Source organism: Hipposideros armiger, unplaced genomic scaffold (assembly GCF_001890085.2).
Source record: "Hipposideros armiger isolate ML-2016 unplaced genomic scaffold, ASM189008v1 scaffold_453, whole genome shotgun sequence".
Lineage (NCBI taxonomy): Eukaryota > Metazoa > Chordata > Mammalia > Chiroptera > Hipposideridae > Hipposideros > Hipposideros armiger.
In genome coordinates this window covers 1,148,905-1,167,925 of record NW_017731803.1, presented here as the reverse complement: position 1 = coordinate 1,167,925, position 19,021 = coordinate 1,148,905, and the positions used below count along the sequence as shown (strand labels likewise).

Sequence of the window (19,021 nt, the reverse complement as noted above, 5' to 3'; positions counted from 1 at the left end):
TCAGAAATAAAATCCTTACAGTAGCATCTGGTGGTCGTATCTTTGGCAGATTCTTATACTTGTTAATATTAGCATGAGAACTTCCAGGTATAATCAGAAAATGAAGATAAATGAGAAACACATCTGAACATTGAAATGGTAATCGCATCCCTTCGCCAAGTGTATGGAAATTTGCCTTCCCTGCTTTCCATAGAAATAAGGTTTCTATGTTTAATAATAATTTGACTTTTTAGTGTCCCATTCACCAATATTTAGAAAGTATACTTGCTCAAGTACCATTGCATATTTGTAGATTATCAAAATCCCCAAATTGCCTTTATTCTTTGGAATGAGAAACATAATGCTATTTTTTAAAAAAGAAATAAAAAGAAAATTGCAGCATATTAAAAGTAACATCCTACATTATATTATTTAATTTATTATGTTTAATTTCTGATTAGTACATAGTCATTTTATACAACTCACCCCATTCACACAGTCTTACAAGAAATTTTAAAACAGAACTTAAATAGTAGGAAGTTGGGTTGTTAAAATTGATATTTTCCCAGGGTTGACAATGTTTTCAGCTATGGGCTTTAAAAAGGAAGGTACCTGGGGCCGGCCGAGTGGCATGATGGTTAAGAACTGGCTTGGGATGCCAGATGGCCCCGGTTTGGATCCCACATATGAGGACCAGTGACACTGCCCTCCACAGCTAAGATGCTGAACAACAGCTCGACCTGGAGCTGGGCTGCCGTGAGTTGCCGGCGACGGCGTAGGCTGCAGCCCCTGTGGCAGTGGGTTGCCATGGGCTACCATGTGTAGCCAGCAGCCAGCGTGAGCGGCCAGTGTGAGTGGCCAGCAGCCGCAGTGAGCGGCCGTCCAGAAGCCGGCGACTGATCTGCTTCGCCCGGGAAGAGCGCAATGATGGTGCCAACTTGGGCCAGTGAAGCAACGTCCTCCACAACTAGACTGAAGAACAAAGCAACAGCAACTTGTCTGTTCCCCTTCCCCTAATTCCCCAGCACTGTTCCCATCCCCCCAATTCCCCAATAAAAATCTTTAAAAGAAAAAGGAAGGTACCTGAAAATGGCAGTATTGTAGCACTTAATATAGCAATGCAATACATTTTATTTTTTCAGGACAGTTTTCTAAGAATTTTAATTGCATAATTAGGATTCCCCTATTAGATGCTGACAAGTACGTGCTTGTCATCAATTTGCATTGTTTACAACGGCAAAATGAAAAGCATAAAAACTTCCAATATCTTTTTGTTTGTTTCCACAAAAGTGACATCATTGTGCAGTGTTTTGTTTTTATTCCTCTCACTGTTAGTCATTTTCAAATCATTTTAAGTATTATACTTCCCACAGTTCTGGTAATCATCTAGTTGATACAGCTACCCAGAGATGCTGCAGGATGTGATACACGCGTATAGCTGGGTTGTTACAGACCGTCTTCTTTCCTAATATGTCTGAACAAACAAGGACCTGCGTTCCCACCAGTTCCACTATCAGTCAGTTGAATTTGCTGATGAAGGGAGGACTTATTTCCCAACACTGGCATTGCAAAAATGTTCCTCTACCTGTCTATTCCTTTCCTCCCCTCATGGTGGAAATACTACACTAAGCTAGAAAACCTTCAGACTAGAAGGGATCGCTGCAAAATAATTTATTTCACATCTCATATTTTTACAGTTAAGAAACAGAAAAGTTAGCCTATAAATCTTTCCCCCAAGATGGTACATACACATGATGCTGGCTGAGATGGGAATCTGGCTTCTCTGACTCCAGGAAAACCAAGATGAGAGTCGGGAAGCATTGTCAGGCCGGCGGGCTCGCATCACGTGGGAAACATGCAACAGGGACGCTGAGAAACTAGTGGTGATGAGCAAACAGTGATGAACTTTGTCACTTTCATCCTTCTTAGATTTTAAGGATGGTTTTCAAACTAATTGTTAGCTATAGTTCCTTAAAACCATTTTTCAGTGACATGTAACTGAACCAGAGTAGGAGAGAGGAGAAAGTTTGTAATAGGGATAAGAAAATAAAAAATAAAATGGAAAAGTAAAATGTTTTTAAGTTTAAAAAAATTTCCAACTTTAACCTAATTTAAAAACCTCAAGGATGCAAGAAAAAAAAATGTAAACAATTAGGAAAAATAATTAAAATATCTCCTTCCAAACTGCCATCTTTAGGTTTTACCATATTTGTCACATCTTATTTTGGGAGTGGAAGCATTTTTATTATATTATGTCCTTCATGTATAATTTTGTATGATGTGGCTTATCATTGAAACATCAGTATTTCTCATGTCACATTATAAAAACTTTTTAAAGGTAACATTTACTATTTGCATGATGTTGCATCTTTATGCCATGGTTTATTTCACCATCAATTCCTATATTATTTGGTGTTTAGGGTATTTACAATCTTTGCTAATTAAAAGATATGAGAATATCCCTGTGCATAAATATGTGCCTACATTTTTTTATAACTCGTATGATAGAGTTCTAGATCTAGAAATACAAGACAGATAAGTAGAATTTTCAAGGGGTGAATGTTAAGACATTTAAAGAAGATAGAGGGCTTTATAAAGCTTCCAACTTCTGGCCTTCTGTCATCAGGAATCTTTAACTCTGCATCTTTTTTAACAGAATTGTTTTATTTCTTTGCTATGACTTTGGGGGCTTTCTGACTCATCTTCTTTGATGCAAACTGTAGAGTTAAGTTTCAAGTAAGGCAGCTCGCAATATCTGGATTAGAGAGTCCCTTTATCACTTTCCCCTATTTCTGTTTCTTGCCCAAACTTCTAATTCAAGGCTGTATTTCTTGTCTTTTTTCAAATTTCCTAGAATTTCTCTTAAATGTCACTAATTTTAATAGCTTAGCAGTGGCGGTGCTGCTTTCTGGCAGTGACCTGATAGTGGCATCAAAGCAAAGAGCAAAAATTTTACTCACTTTGATTGATGAGCTCATTTTGTTACAGAGGACAAATTGGATTTTTTTTAATATACTGGTAATAAAAATTAATGTGTGATGTTGCTTTTGGGGATGTTATTGGATCTCTGCCTTAATACAGATTTTGGCAATAAAAGCACTAGCTGATAACTTGACCAGAAAGTTACCCTCCTCCCCTTTTAACTACGCTTGAAAGTAAATGGTGCTTTTCTAATTCTGCAATCCGGGTACATTTAAGTATGTATCTTTGTATGTATATATTGGCGGAAATGGGGTTGAGGGCTGTGAGGAAAACAGTAACAGTGGGATAATAGTCTGTGTTTCCGTTTTCCATCTAATTGTGATTATTTCTTTTTATTTCAGCACCCCCGAGGTTTACACGAACTCCTGTTGACCAGACAGGGGTCTCTGGTGGAGTTGCCTCTTTCATTTGCCAAGCTACAGGAGACCCAAGACCTAAAATTGTCTGGAACAAAAAAGGAAAGAAAGTCAGCAATCAGAGATTTGAGGTATTAGGTCCATTGTTCTGTTTCTCTGGGGGAAGAATGTACCTGCTGTATCTTTGGTTTGTATCTTACTTGTTTGTTTGTTTTGATATAAGTTATCACAGTCACTGAGATACAGCATTCTTTATGTTGCATGTGATGGAAAACAACTTTAATTGGCTTTTAAAAAGAGGAATTTTGGGGTTCAGATTGCTGACTTTTGTCTCTACTTGTACCAAGTCTCAAACAGTGTTCCTGGCATCCATCTGTCACCCTCATCCTCAGACTGCTTCCCTAATGATTGCAAGATTGAGTCTCACATCCTCCTACAACTAGATTTAGAGGATAAGTGAAAACTTCCTATGCCATCATTTTTCTATGATGTTGGCTTTTACTGAATTACATGTTCACCTTTGAACCCATCTGCATGGACAGCTAGACGGTACTATTTGAGTTAATTAAAGTGTACCTCTGTTGCTAAGAATGAGGTCAGTCCCATTCAACCCATGGCTTGGAATGAGGGAGCCATGTTTTCCCAAAGGGAATTTAGGTTCCTATGACCAGGAAGAAGGAGAATGGATACTGGGCAGCCAATGAAGTTGCCCACTGTAATTTGCACTTTTGTTTTGCAAGTAGCATGAACCAGAATGAGAAAATTGCTCTAGTGTGTTAGTGTAAAGTATTGCTCTGGAAGAAACATACCCAGCCAGGTTGATATTGCAGTTAAGCATGTTGAAGAAATTGATTGTCTCTATTCACGAAAGCTCAGTTTGTTGAGAACGATGGAACATATTTCAGATATTTTGGGGGGTATTTGTGAGGAGGCTTATACTTTAAAAATTTGTTTATTATGGAGGAGAAAAAAATAGATGGTAAACTACACAGAAAAATATTGGAAGAAGCACAAAACATTATAATTTAAGACATGAAAAGGATAGCCTGATCTTTAGATGGTACTAAGACCTCTAAACAGCTCCTAATTTTGAAACTCACTTCTTCTTACCTGAGTTTCTAATCTACTTCATAACCTTATTTACAAATTGGCAAATTAAAGGAAATTCCTGGTTAAAAGAAACATAGCAACTACAAAATTCAGAACTGTTTGATAATACTTTTTTTTTTTTGTCAGTGCTTGCAGAGTGATAAATAGTCCAAATGTATAAAGGACCTAATTAATTACACAGTGAAAATTGAAATCTGGACTGTAGTTTACAGATGAAAAAATTTTAATTATGTTTGTTTAAAAATAAGACACCTAGAGTGATTTAAAAATAAAGAATATCTTAAATAATCTTTGGGAAATATTTCCTACATCATGTAGAAAATGCTGTGTGTGTACATCTTTGGTGCACATTTTTAAAAAATGTAATAAAATTGAGTACTTTTGTCAAAGAGAAGTTTGATATCATGCTCCCTAGTTAGGATGGCTTCTTTACAAAAATCTTGTAATAAGTATTAAATTATAATAGTAAACATTTCAAAGCATGAGCTCTGCTCAGCACATAATTCCTAATGAGCGTCCCATAAATACATTCAGGGAAAATTAATTATTTTTACACAAAGCTCCCATGTCAAATGCATCAGGTCTTGGGTTGACAATCTCTAATATCTGTAACAATACATTTTTTTTGTTTGTTTCACTAGTTGATAAGGCCCATGAGAGCAGAGGGTAAGAATGATTTTGCTCCCTCTTCTATCTCCAGTGCCAAATATAGTGTCTGGCCTAGAGTAGGTACACATCAATACTGGATATTATATAGGGTTTTCAAATCAGAAATTACAACACCAGCTTGTAATGTATGGTATATAATGTTCACCATAAGAGTTTAGGTCTAAATCTTGGAAAAAGTTTAAAAAGGTAATTGTGCAATGGCATGTAAAAATGAATCAAAATTTATATTGGCATTAAAGATGTTTAAATATTTCTCTACATTAAGGCATAGAATGTTCAAAAATAATTTTTTTAATTGTGACATATTTGACAAAGATTCCCATAACTGTGAAACTCCCAAGATGCATAGCAGATTCATTTTAAATATGTGCTTAATATAACTGGAAGTAAATGCAGTACATTGGGAAGTAGGACATTTTGGTTATCTTTGTTATTCTGAAACCTAAATAGAATGCAGAACGGAATAGATATACTTAAAAAAAGATTCCATCTTTCTTTTAGGTGTTGACATACACGCACGCTCACACACAAAATCTGGGATTGGGCAGCCCATAAATGTGTTTATAAGGCATTCTCAACTTACTCACCATTGAGGCCCATGCACGTATTATACACAGGGAAATGCAGAGGGGAGAAAAGCACTGCATCTCAGTGAGCAGCTGAAAGAACACAGCATAGCTTTAGAAAAGACAGGTAGAGGAATCCACAGCTGTATATACATATGTATCATCATTATCATCATCATTTTTTAAAAGTAGTGTTGGAATAGCTGATAAATACCTAGCATTGCTCAACTCTCTCAGAGTAGAGTTCATAATGATAGTGAATTCAGGCTTACTGTTTAGGACATTAATTTTCTGCCTGGTGAAGCAAGCCTCCATTTTACAGCAAGAATGCCCTAAAAATGCAGAAAATGTTAAGCTAGAACAAATACTGGAATGATTTATGGCAAAATTAATGCATGCCATCAGGCTGTTGGGTTGTGAAAACCATCTCGTTGGCTGCCTAAGTACTAGATTTATGCGGTTTCTCTTCATGGTTCACTCGTCTGTAGTGTTCAGGCTGAGCACCGTAAACCAGAGGAGCTAGCTGTGGTGGCGTGCATTATTTCTTCACCGTAAAGTCCAACTATTGAATGGATCCACATGTGCATATGTGCTGTCAGAGACAGAATAATTTGGGAAGTTTATCCATCATAGGAGCAAGTCTCTTGCAAAATTAATAGGGTCAAAATGCCCTAGATTCATCGACTAGAATGTTTTCTTGAGTAAACCCTGGATGGTTTTCAGCAGAAAGTAGAAATCTACATTTTTGCATATGTAGTTTTATGTCTTTCTCTTTGTTGAGTAGAAGATTCATTGAATTAAACCAAATACTCTGTTTCACCTCTGTTAATAAAAATTCAGCCTCAGCGTGCCACTGACTTTATGCTGAGCCTAAAGCCTGGATTAGCACTGCATTACGAGGTTTAGCTGAAAGGCAGACGATTGTAACAACACCTGTGACAGCTATTGTTTCCTCTAATAGGTAATAGAGTTTGACGATGGATCTGGATCAGTTCTCAGAATACAACCCTTACGGACTCCACGGGATGAGGCCATTTATGAATGTGTGGCTTCGAATAACGTGGGAGAAATTAGTGTCTCTACCAGACTCACAGTTTTGCGTGGTAAGTACTCAAGTTCGAGATTGTCGCTTGTGTCATTGTTGAAATTCTGTATCCCAGGTGTTCTTTTGTAGGACCATTAAAAAGATGAGCATTGTCCTGACACTTAAATGTGAAATGAATTGAAATAAAATATATACATAAAAGTGCAACTTTTAAATAGGCAGTGGGCGCCTTCTCTCATGAGTCTTTTTATTTTTTTTTCATTTTCTCTCCTTTTTATTTATTTATTTTATTATTTTATTAGTTTCAGGTGTACAAAACAATGCAAGTTATCCTTTTCAAGCCTCACAAAGTGACAGCCCCTCTCCCCCATCCACTGGTCCCCCACCCCCGATATCATACATATCTATTACAATTCCATTGACTCCATTCCCACACTATACTCCACATTCCATGACTATATATTTATTAAATTGTAGTTGACATATACATGAGTCTTGAAAAATGCTAATCAGGGGGAGAGAAGAAAAATTCCAAAGAACTGCTGATTTCAAATGTCTTAGACCATTTTCATTTGAGGTAGAGAGCCTAGAAAGAAAGCAGGGTAGGGTATGCTACTGTTTTGCATGTTAGCATTATTTGCATATGGATTTTTCATACTGAGGCAGCAACTGCTTTTTATAAATTACCGAAGTTAATTTGTTTTGACAATGATGTTTGCAAAATTAAAGGAATGCCCCTACCTACAAATAAGTTCCTCTTAAGCAGAGGAATCAAGAATATGAAAGGCACCTTTCTTCTTTAAGTCAAAAGTCTTTTGTATTTCTTGAGTTAACACCTATTGATACAAAGTGAATCCGGCTATGTGGCTCATGCAATTTGACTAAAGCGCAGAATGACTTGCCAAATCTCCAGTACAATGTTGTCTACTTCCTAGACTTCCGTTATTTGCTTATTTATTTTATTCTTTCTTTCTTCTCTTTCTCCTTCACCTTCTCCTCCTCCTCCTTATTATATTATTATTCTTACTTTATTCTATTTTTTTTGTTTGTTTCTTTGTTTATTTGTCTTGAGGGCTGACTTTCAATAGATCACAGCCAGGGCATTGCTCTGTTACACAGGAAACCCTGACCCAGAACCTTCAAGGCTTCCTTGAGAATGACAGTTCTAGAGAACAAAGACCAGTGATTAATAATGTTCTATTGTGTATCTCTAGTCCAGTCTTTTGGGTAGAGATAAGAACATTGCACAATTTGGCTTGTGTAGTAGTTGACATTTCCAGACTCAATTCTGTGCCTTTATCTCTTTCTCTTTCACACACACTTTTATTATTTTCTTTCTTTCTGCTTTGCTTTGAACTTCATTTTGCTTGACTGCGCAATTTAGAACAGACTATCTTAAGATGAAGGGAATTAGAAAGAAGGGGTCAAAATTTCATAGTTACAGGGCAACAACATATATGGGTTAAGAATGTTTCTCCTCCATTTTTTTTTCCCATTGATGGGTTTATTTACTTTATATGTTTTATAAACTCTAAAAACATTTCCTTCTAGATCTATTTAGTACCAAAATTAATTAGTTCATCCAAGAAACATGAAACAGGAGATTATTTATATAAACATCCTAAATATATTTTAAATAATATAAACATCTTACAAAATTTCAAGGGACATATTGACTAACTGGATATAGGTACTTTAAGTACATATAACAGTTGCTGCTTAAAAACAAACAGGTCAGACTACAACTATATTTCTGGCCATTATGACAAACTAAGTTCATATAGGAAGTTCTCCATCCCCCTAAACTCATAGAGATATTGACAAAATATATGAAAATAAAATTAAATGCATAGTTAGGCTTACAAAGAAGAAATAAATCCCCTGGTCCTAAATCAAAGAGAATCTTCTGAGAAGAGGCAATTTGTAATCTTATAATCCAAGAAAATAACCAAATGGATGATATGGTTCAAGACTGTAGTTTTATCTCTCCAGCACAGCGGTTCTCAACCTGTGGGTCGTGACCCCTTTGGGGGTCGAACGTCCCTTTCACAGGGGTCGCCTAAGACCATCGGAAAGCAAAAAGATATTTACATTACGATTCATAACAGTAGCAAAATTACAGTTATAGAGTAGCAACAAAAATAATTTGGTGGTTGGGGGTCACCACAACATGAGGAACTGTATTAAGGGGTCGCGGCACTAGGAAGGTTGAGAACTGCTGCTCCAGCAGGACACAGGCCTGTACAAAGTCAGTGGACATAAGAGGAGCTAGATCAGCTTTCTGCATAAAGGTGAGGATTCTAGTACTATTCCTACAGTGCAGTACTCAAAGTAACATTAAAGCTGGTCAGAAACAGTGAATCCCATAAAATGTGAAATAGGCAGCCATGTGAGACACCCCCATAATCCAGGGCATGCAATACAGGTAAGGTCATTTATGCCCAGATTGGCTCATAGATACCAATCCTAAGGCATGAAAGCCAGTTCCAACTCACAAGGGACAGTGAGCTTAATTAATGAGAGTAGAAACCAGAGTCTGTGAACTACACATAATTAAACTGTAAAAAGAAACTTTTAAATATTTGAAAAGGTAAAGTAAGGAATAAAATCTGTCAGGTAAGAATCAGACATTAGGAAAAAAAAAGAGCAGAGAGGAGTTAGAAACTAGATTTCAGAGCTGAAAGGAACCTTAGAGTCTATGCTATACATACTATAATATGAACTGCAAAAATGTATGTTCATATTATATCATAAAATATATGATCACATAAACATAGATAAAAGGTCTGAAAATTGTAAAATCAGTTTTTTTCTGAAGCAAAATTAAACTCATTTGTTGATCTTTTTGAAAATTTGAATCTTCATATATTCATCTAGTTTAGAGCTAATGCTATTATGTAGAATGCGTATTACAAAGGTACAATAAAGTGAAATTTATCAGAAACTGTTTTTTTTTCTCCTTCTGAGTTCCTTGAACAAACATCTTAAATAGAAAAAGTGACAATCATTTGGCTTGACTTACGGTAATCTTTATGCATTTGATGAAGACATTAACAGTTGGAAGAAAATATCACTGTTTATAAACATTTACATGGATTTATATTATTCTGCCTCCTAACTGACCATGTACCCCCCATCTCATCTGCTTTTATCCAACTAGCCCCCACATAAGACAAACACATTTGCAAATTTTAGTATGATCTTGACTTTCTATGAGAATATCTGTCATATATTTCTGTATGAAAATTTACAATTCTAGTAAGGTTATTAAACCTTATTTTTTTTTTAAAGACTAAGTTTAGCAATTTTGGAAATGTTGTGTGAGAAAAACTCAAAGGTATTTTGGATAATAGAAAAGTCTCTGAACATAACCTTAAAATGGAATGCTTTCATATATCTTTATAGGATGAAATAAATGGGGTTGCAAATTATCTTTGTAGCTACAGTTACCTATTTATTTAAAATTTCTAAATAACTATGGATAGTTGTATTCCAGTGGTAAACTGACATTCATAGAATATGCACATCGTGAACAGTTAACTAGAAAAAAGTGAAGGACTTCATATCACAGTTGATGAGCTTTGCGCCCATTTTAAGTTAGCTTTCTCTTGCAAATTACATTGGCAGATACTCAAGCTCTCTGCTCTGCCACGGATGGAAACTGCTTTACACTTTTCATCCAGAGGCCCTCATCAGATGCCCATTTTGTGCACATGGTCCATTTACTGTTTTCCCCACTTTGCTGATGATGCCAAAAATGTGCCAACTGTCCTGATGGGTTTTGTCTAAGTGGACTGGATGGAGATCACTAATTTATTTCACACAGGCTACTAGAGAACCTAATTAATTGGAGATTTAAACATCTGACCTGTGTGGCTCATGAAGAAGACATTGAAATAATACTCTGACCACCCATGTGTGTGGAAGGGAAAACTATTTCAGGGAAAACTTGCCCTCTGTAGCTCATTTCATATTATGCTAGCTCTGAAAAACTGTTTTCATAAGGAAGGGTAACGACAAGCTTGGGCTGAATGTGCCCCGGAATGAGACATTTGGGCGATTACTACTTATACACTGTCGTCTGTAGTTCCTAGAAGAAGTAGTGGGAGAAGGGGAGTGAAATATGGCATTTATGGCCTCTAGGTCATTTTTAAATTTTTTTGGTGGTCCTGCCTGTGGAAACACAAACAGATAAACAGATACCAGCTCCCCAGCTCTATAGCATTTTAGGAGGCTGGGAATATCTGTCACACCTTGTGTTTTTCCTGCTAAACAGAACTTAAAGTGAAGGCCTCAGATTGCACTGAGAGGTTACTGAGAGTTAGACCCTGCTGAATGGAGCGTTCTGCTAAGGAATTTGGACTGGATAGTATGCGTTCAGTGAAGTGGAAGGGTAGGGCCAGAAGAGGGAGCATCCTCCCGCTGGAAGTGGTTCTTTCTGAAGCTTTGATTCACTGGTCACAATTTCTTCCTCACCAAAGATATCAGGAGGAAAACTTGTCATATAAATGTATGTAATGATAACTGAGGATGTAAATGTTCTCTCAGATCTATGTCATCAGCCATTGGGCAGGGGAAATGAAATATCACCATCCAAATACTTTTCTATAAGAGACCAGGAGCATCTGGCTGTTTTGGGCAAGTGGAGAGACATCACGAAGCCTTTCTTCTTGCTCACAGATTTCTCATTCCATAAGAAAAAGTTGTAGAAACATTTAAGTGAGTTTGTTTCTAATTTTCCGACTAAATGTCATGTTCTTGAATTTAGATATTTTTATGCAGTAATCAGAAAATACACATTATGTTGCCATCTAAAACAACATGTAATATGTTATGTATATTTTTTAAGTTTAGTGGATTACTTTCTAAGACTTGCCCGCTCCCAAATAGCATGGGAACCTCAACCACCACCAGCACTGCCTCAACAAAACAGGGTGTAGCATATCACGTGTTGCTCTTATCTATTTATAGGAAACTAAATTATTTATAGAAAACATACAAAGTAAAAAAGTTGTCTAAAAAAGTTGGGTGACCAAACATGAGACAATTGGTACCTAGTTTTACAGATATATTTTATAAAATGATACTTATGTTTGAACATCTACTCCACATAAATGTATCATATTTTATGAATGATCATGATCAAGACAGAAGACAATATACAAAGTTCTCAACACTAGGTCTCTGATAATTTGAGTTCCAACTCTGGCTCTGTCCCAAAATAGCTGTGGCATCTTGAGTAAATCTGTTAACTATCCTGCGTTTTGTTTTGTTTTGCTTTGTTTGTGTTTTGTGTTTCGTCTCATGTGCACATTGGATTGGTGACCACTCAGGTCACTCCTCTCTAGCTTTCTGTGACACAGTGACATGCCTATTTCCATTAGTCAGTTCTTGTAAGATGGAAAAAAATATGCTCCCTGAAGATGACTGTTATTGAGATAGTAAAACACACTGAGCAGTTGGGGATGAGAGAGATGGCATTTCATTGGGAAATGGAGAGATATGTTTGCATAATATGTCTTTTTCAAAAAACAAAAAAATGTAAGCCATTATAGAAGTCGTAAAAAAAAAAAAACCCAAAAAAACTTCCACCATCTTTCAGGGAGAAGGCAGTCAGCTCTCTCCGCCATTGTGCAGTATATACCCTGTGATCAAAATTAGCATGTTCATTACAGTCTCATTTTATTAATGCCTCTTTTTGAAGATGAACACAGTTGTCCCCGCTGTGAAAATGGTACTTTGCCGTTTATGTTATAAAGTGGTCTCGGCTGGGGATCCAGGCTAGGAACATTAAAGAACAAAGCACAGCTGCTTGACTGTCACACAAAAGGATTTTTATGAAAGACTGAAACAAAAGGAAGGGTGGCCAACACAGAACAAACTTGCTGACAATTATGGTACTGAGTGAAGACTGCTTGAAAAGGCTAATAAAATAGTTGAGGACTTGGAATAAATTGATACCAACATGATAAAGCCTTCCAGTGTGGTGCATTTCCGTGCTGAAAAGAGGTGGTGGTGGGCAGAGCCATATAAGTAAACAGAAACTTCTGGCTTTTGGTGGTGGAATCTTTAGTCCTTAAAAGTAACGATTCTTTAAGTATCAGTGTTCACAAAAGCAGGAGCCCATGTGGACAGGTCAATGGGAGATCCTAATAAAGAGAGGTGTTAAAACTGATAATATTGGGGGAAAAGTGCACTTGTGAGCTGAGGCTATTCCTAGTCCCCTGTGATCAGTCTTTTCAGGACCAGTGTGGTGGTGATGCCAGCTGCATTTCTGAACCATCTTCACTTGTTTTTCCACACTGGGATTATGTCTTAAAGGGGCTCAGAGAGAATGAGTATACTTGCAAATCACTGCATTTAAATGAGAACAGTATTCTTCTTTTGAGTTCATATTATAATATTGTCATCGATTTTAAAATGAATATTGAGCCATGTGCGTGTTTACTGTTGATTGACTTGTCAATAGAGCTTCGTAAATGTTGAGCAAGGAGGGAGGGAATTTGCTGTTTACTTAATCTAACCTCTTATTTTTGATGTAAGAAACCATGGACAAGAGAGTTTACAGTTATTTTTTCTTTTTTTTCTTGAATACAGCTAAAATTTCCTTGGGGTTTCACCAGTCAGAAATAACCTCTGCTGTATTATGTTGTGAAATGTATTCTAGCCCTTTTAATAGTCACTTTTGATGTGCAAGTTTTCCCCACTATCCGAAAGCAGAGAGTTCTTATGAAATCTTTTGTAAGCTGAAATGGTGTAAAGGGAAGAAGCAATTATCTTAGGACACATCTCACTAAGGGATGTGCAGAATAATGCACAATACAGCACAGATGCTCACAGACACAGTTCACAGTTATGGCGGCTTGATGCTGAGCTGCCGAGTGTAGTTCCCCGGGGAGGAACCTGGTGGTGCCACTGTCACCCCCTCTACAGGCTGCCTGCAAAACAAACACTGAATGCTATTTTAGCTTTTCACCTTTTCGTAAAAGTGAAAATCATCCTCTGGCTTCTATCAGTTAATGAAAACAAGTACTAATGTAGGCCTTTTGTAAAAGTGAAGTGACATAAAGCAAACTTTCAAAAAACGGAGGGTATCCATGTAATACATGGGCCTGGAAGAACAACGTTCTTCTACCTGACCAGCCACAGACAAGCATGATGTGAAAGAAAATAGTGCTAGCATGCTATGCGTGTGCGAAGTGTGGAAAAAATCCTACCTTCATGATGCATGATGGGAGGGAAGAGACCTCTGAGTTGAGGCTTGAAGAATGTGTAGGGTTTTATTATCAGAGCTAGTATGAGAGTATCAGGAACAGAGCTTTATGGACATAGTTACAGAGGTAAGACATGGATAAATATTTGGCAGTAGGTGTAGGTGGTGTATTAGTCAGGGTTTTCCAGAGAAAGTTGAAGGCCGGCAGGCTTGAGACCCAGGAAGAGCCGATGTTTCAGTTTGAGTCTGAAGGCGGAAATAAGCCAGTGTCCCCATTTGAAGGCACTTGGGCAGGAGGAATTCTCTTACTTGGGGAAGAGTCATCTTTTTGTTCTATTCACCTCTTCAACTGATGGGATGAGTCCTACTCACATCAGGGAGAGCAATCTTCTTTACTCAGTCTACTGATTTAAATGTTAATCTCATCCAAAAACACCCTCACAGACAAACCCAGAATAATGTTCCACCAAATATCTGGGCACCTGGTGGCCCAGTCAACTTGACACATGAAATTAACCTTCACAGGTGGGAATAAACCATGATAGCTCAGAAGAGAGTAGAAGTTAAAAGAGCAGTAGTAGAAGAAGGTGAGGTTGGAACATACTTTATTGCCTAAAGAGGTTAAACTACATAAGTAAGGAATCATGTGACTAAGTTAACAGACGATTTCTATATGAATCAAAATATGCAAAGAGGGTTACTAAAGTACTTAATGTAATATAGCAAGCCATTCACAGTTCTTTATACATAATTAATGTTTATACTTTAAAACTGGATATTGGGTTGGCTCTCATTGATAAAACCCAAACAATTTTTAAATATTCAATTTCCTGGCTTTCAAAATTATTTTTATTTTAAGCTACTAATTAAGTTACAGTTTTAAAAGTTGTACATGCATAATTTATTGGGATTTAGGGCACAGATATACCAAATGCCTCATCTGCAGTTTAATTATCAAAATCCTAATTACATATCTCCTTAGAAGATCAAGTAAGTTATTTTATCTTATTAAAAAAACAATGACTTGTGAATTAATGCCACATTAAACACAAATCTGATGACATACATCCTAGTATTCTTAATATATTTTGTTAAAGATAACAGAAAAATGTAAGGACTTTCTTATCTGTGATCTTCCTAATTTAGTTTATGTCTCAGAACTTTTCATGCCCTTCATTTTTGTATCTTTAAACTTTATTTTTGATTTTTTTAAACTTCATTCTTGCCTTAAATATATATTATTCTACCCTTAACACACTGGATTTGTTTTTGAATAGATTTCGGACACGTGTACACCTACTAATTTTTTTCTCACATGCCTGATGATATGCATGTTTAGGTAATAAATTTGATCTCAGTTTGGGTTTTCCAAGAAGAGATCCTACATTTTTTTTAGAGTGTAACACCAAAAGAGCTATCTAAAAGAATGAAATTGTATATCATGAGTGACACTAGCAAAAAAATATTAATAGTTTTCAGATATTTTCTACCCATCTAGGTTGGCATGCACAATTCTTTTTGTTTGTGTCTTTGCCTAATTCCATGAGTATCTATAGATATATCTTTTTCAGAAAACTAGAAAATTATCAATATGATAGAAAAGCATTAGACATAAAGACTGACTGTGTTTAATAAAATTGGTATTACGTATGAATACTTATTTATTGTATAGGTAAACCAAAAATTCTGGTGGGGAGGTATATTTGCATATATATTATACTTTTATGTTACACACACACACACACACACACACAGTGTGTGTGGCCTGTTTAATTTGATTCTTAGAACTTTCTGAAATTATACCTTTATTTCTTGAAACTTTAATTTTTTTGTGCCTCCCCCCACCACACACACACACACACCTTTTGTGTGTAAGCACTATGGCATGTTCCTCTGACCTAGAAATGTTCCTACCATTCCCTGGAAACTGAACAAATATTTATGGAAAGAATGTATGTATATACATATGGTTATTTTACCACAAATGATGCAATAAGGGACCATTTGGGCAAGAATCAATCTTATTTTACCTATAATGGATGAAACAGATCATCATTTTATTGGTCACTGTAGAATGCAGAGTGTGATTGAGAAACAGAAAATGAAGGCAAATTAAAAGGACCACAAAGAGAGAGAGTGAAACAGAGGGAAACGTCGTGGAAAGAGTATTCTTTGTAGCTAGATGGACATGGGTTCATGTTAACAGTCCAGTGCTTCTGCCCTCTAAAGGATTAGGCATAATACTTAAGGGTAAACTTGAAGCTCCTCATCTTTATAGTGGAGAATAACCCTAGGTATCTTTTAGGATTATTTTTAGGAATTGATGATATGCATTTGTTAAGCATGCGGCACATGACCTGAATATAAAAGTTGCTGAAAAGTGTCAGTTTCTTCTCCCTTCATCGTCCCTTTGAGTCTGAGCTATTTGGTTTGGCCCTCTTGTCTACTATTATATCCCCAGATCTAGAAGAGTGCCTGGCACATAGGACTTCAGTAAATTTTTATTAAATGGCTGCATGGCTGTCGTGATGGAAGGAGAGGGTCAACAATCCTGGAAAAGGAGATTTCTGTGGCTTATAAAACATTGCTTAGTGCAAAGGACTGAAAATCAGCTTTTCACAGGAAAACACTTAGTTGATATGAGAGTCTGAAAATATACATGTATTACCAAGTTATTTGGAAGGATTGAAGACCCTTTTTCATTGCAATGTTCTCTAGTTTACAATATCAATAATTTATTTTTTTTCCTTTTTACATTTGTACTTACTGTCATGTTAACACACATTTCTATAGTCTTCAGAATGCTGGTACTTTAGGGCCAGGTAGTCAGTTGCTTGGACTGCTTACGTCAAACTTAAAATATGATTTCTTTTTTTTTTTCTAAGCTGAGCCATCCTGCCACCTTTTGGCAGCTCAGCGGCAACTCAGCTCGGGCCAGGCATCAAACCGCTGTTGCTCAGAGCTGAAACTCTTGAGCAAGCTCTTAACCAACTGAACCACTTGGCCAGACTATGTGCACATTTCTTAACCTCTCTCAGCTTTCACTTCTTTATCTGTCAACAATGATTGCAGGAGATGATCCACATACAGCTTTTAGTAAAGTACCAGGCACTCAGTACCTGCTAGTTGTCGTTATTATCATCATCATCATCAATGTTATTACTACCAGTACTGTTACTATAATTATCAATAGGTAATTTTAAATTATTTTGATTAGAGGGCATTGCCACATTTCTGAAGCAGAATTTTCTGGCACAGGCAGAACTGTCTTTCTTAGGCTTAGGATGTACTTTTATAGCCGTTAAGTAAGGCTGCCTTGTCCACTGAATAATCCTGTGGTCCAGATGCATGAACCACCATTTGGCCACTGCGGGCTCCATAAAATATTTGAAATTTGAATGTCACCCTGTCCTAACGATTGGGGAATGTAATTAAAAGAACATGAGACAAAGCTTTCCTTTTATCCTAAACAGAGTTATCTCCATGTTTAGACTGGAAGTTTCATGAGAGTAGCGCTTTGTTTCATTCAAGATTGAGCACACAGCACAGAGCTTGACATGTTATAAGTTTTCAGTAAATATTTGTTGATGGAGTGAACAAATGACAAGTTGAGCAAAGAAGTTTCTAAATATTTTTTTTCTTCCATAAGTACGTCATTTGAGATTTTATTTTAAAAAAGCAGAAATGACTGGATGTTGCTTTCACATCTAGAATAGGCACACAGTACATGAGAAACAATTTGTATTAATTCATATTTGGTAATATGGTTCTCCCCTAAGCCAGGGATTGTGCTAAGTATTGGAAATAAAAAGATGGAAAAGACATTACCACCTCCTGTCTTCAAGGAAGCTACAATCTCGGTTTGACAAGAAACCATAATTTTGGTTAAAATGACTAGATGGTCATACATACAATGTATGGGGATAATGAAGTCTATATAGGGAAGTGCATCACAGTAATTCAGCTTGCACCCTTCTAAGCTAATACTTACGTGAGAACCGTTGTCTGCTTGAACATTACATCAACATGACATAAGCTTTGTTGAAATGTAAGATGTGTTTGACATACGAAGCCTCAACTGACAGAAAAGTTAAGCTCACCCCCTATTTTTTTTTCCTGATGAATATAAATGTTCTGAGAGAAAATTATATTTCATTCATAGGAAGACTTCAGATACACTTTGCTTGGGTTTTGAGAAAACATGATGCAGTTTAAAAAAGAAAAGCAACTTAAGTAATTACTTTTAAAGTAATATTCCCATTTGTTTCTCTTCCAACTAATAGTAAAAGGAGTTTTTATTACTGCACTCGCAGTTTTTTATGACTCCTTTTTTGTCCTAGGGGATGACAAAGTATACCTATATATAAAATTATTTTAAAGTGTACTAATAACCTACCTTAAAACATTTCCCTCGAAAGACTTCATTAGGCAAAACTGATTTTCAGAAAAAAAGTATTTGTTTATTTTTTTAATTAATTTATTATTTATTTTTTTTATTAGTTTCAGGTGTACAGAACAATGCAATAGTTATCCTTTTCACCCCTCACAAAGTAAATGAGAGTGTAAGTGGTTTTTACTCTTGAAGAAATGTCATTAGTATATACTCCAAACCAAGAATAACCTTAGATATTGTTACTTCCTTATGGCCTAACAACTTGGGTTAGAGCCCTGTGCCCTAAAGAGCCTTTTATGTATACTTGGATTTTATGCATATCATTATATCGTATGGTAGATCTAATTTTCTAGCTATTGCCAAGCCTGTTGTAGGCTGACGTCAGTGCTATGATTGACCTACTGGGGGTCCCGTTAATCTGTGTTGCAAACATGAATTAATATAGTCAGTGCTCACCAGCTCAACAGCTAATGGAATTCCCTCATCTCAGCTTAAACAAACAGATAAATCAACATCTAGAAGGAACAAGCCACTCTGATTTAAATTTTGCTTTGACATAATTTACCATATACCCAGTTCAAAAAGCCAGAGAGGAAGTTAAATGCTGCCTAGCAAGACCAGGCTTTTGCCCAGTAGGACTGGGGTTTGGGCTAGTCTTGTCTGAATTTCCTATTAATATGTTGAAAACATGGCTCTGATAACTTAAAA

General features: G+C 36.4%; 1 protein-coding gene across 41 annotated transcripts in view; it reads left to right on the top strand.

The window, feature by feature from the left end:
* PTPRD (protein tyrosine phosphatase receptor type D) overlaps window positions 1-19,021 on the top strand; it is a 693,301-nt gene that overhangs the window by 372,763 nt on the left and 301,517 nt on the right. For all 41 annotated transcript variants that reach the window (XM_019665783.1, XM_019665786.1, XM_019665787.1 and 38 more), the window contains exons 3-4: window positions 3,303-3,448; window positions 6,624-6,765. In XM_019665783.1, coding sequence (XP_019521328.1) covers window positions 3,303-3,448; window positions 6,624-6,765 — 288 coding nt within the window. The remainder of the gene's footprint in view (window positions 1-3,302; window positions 3,449-6,623; window positions 6,766-19,021) is intronic.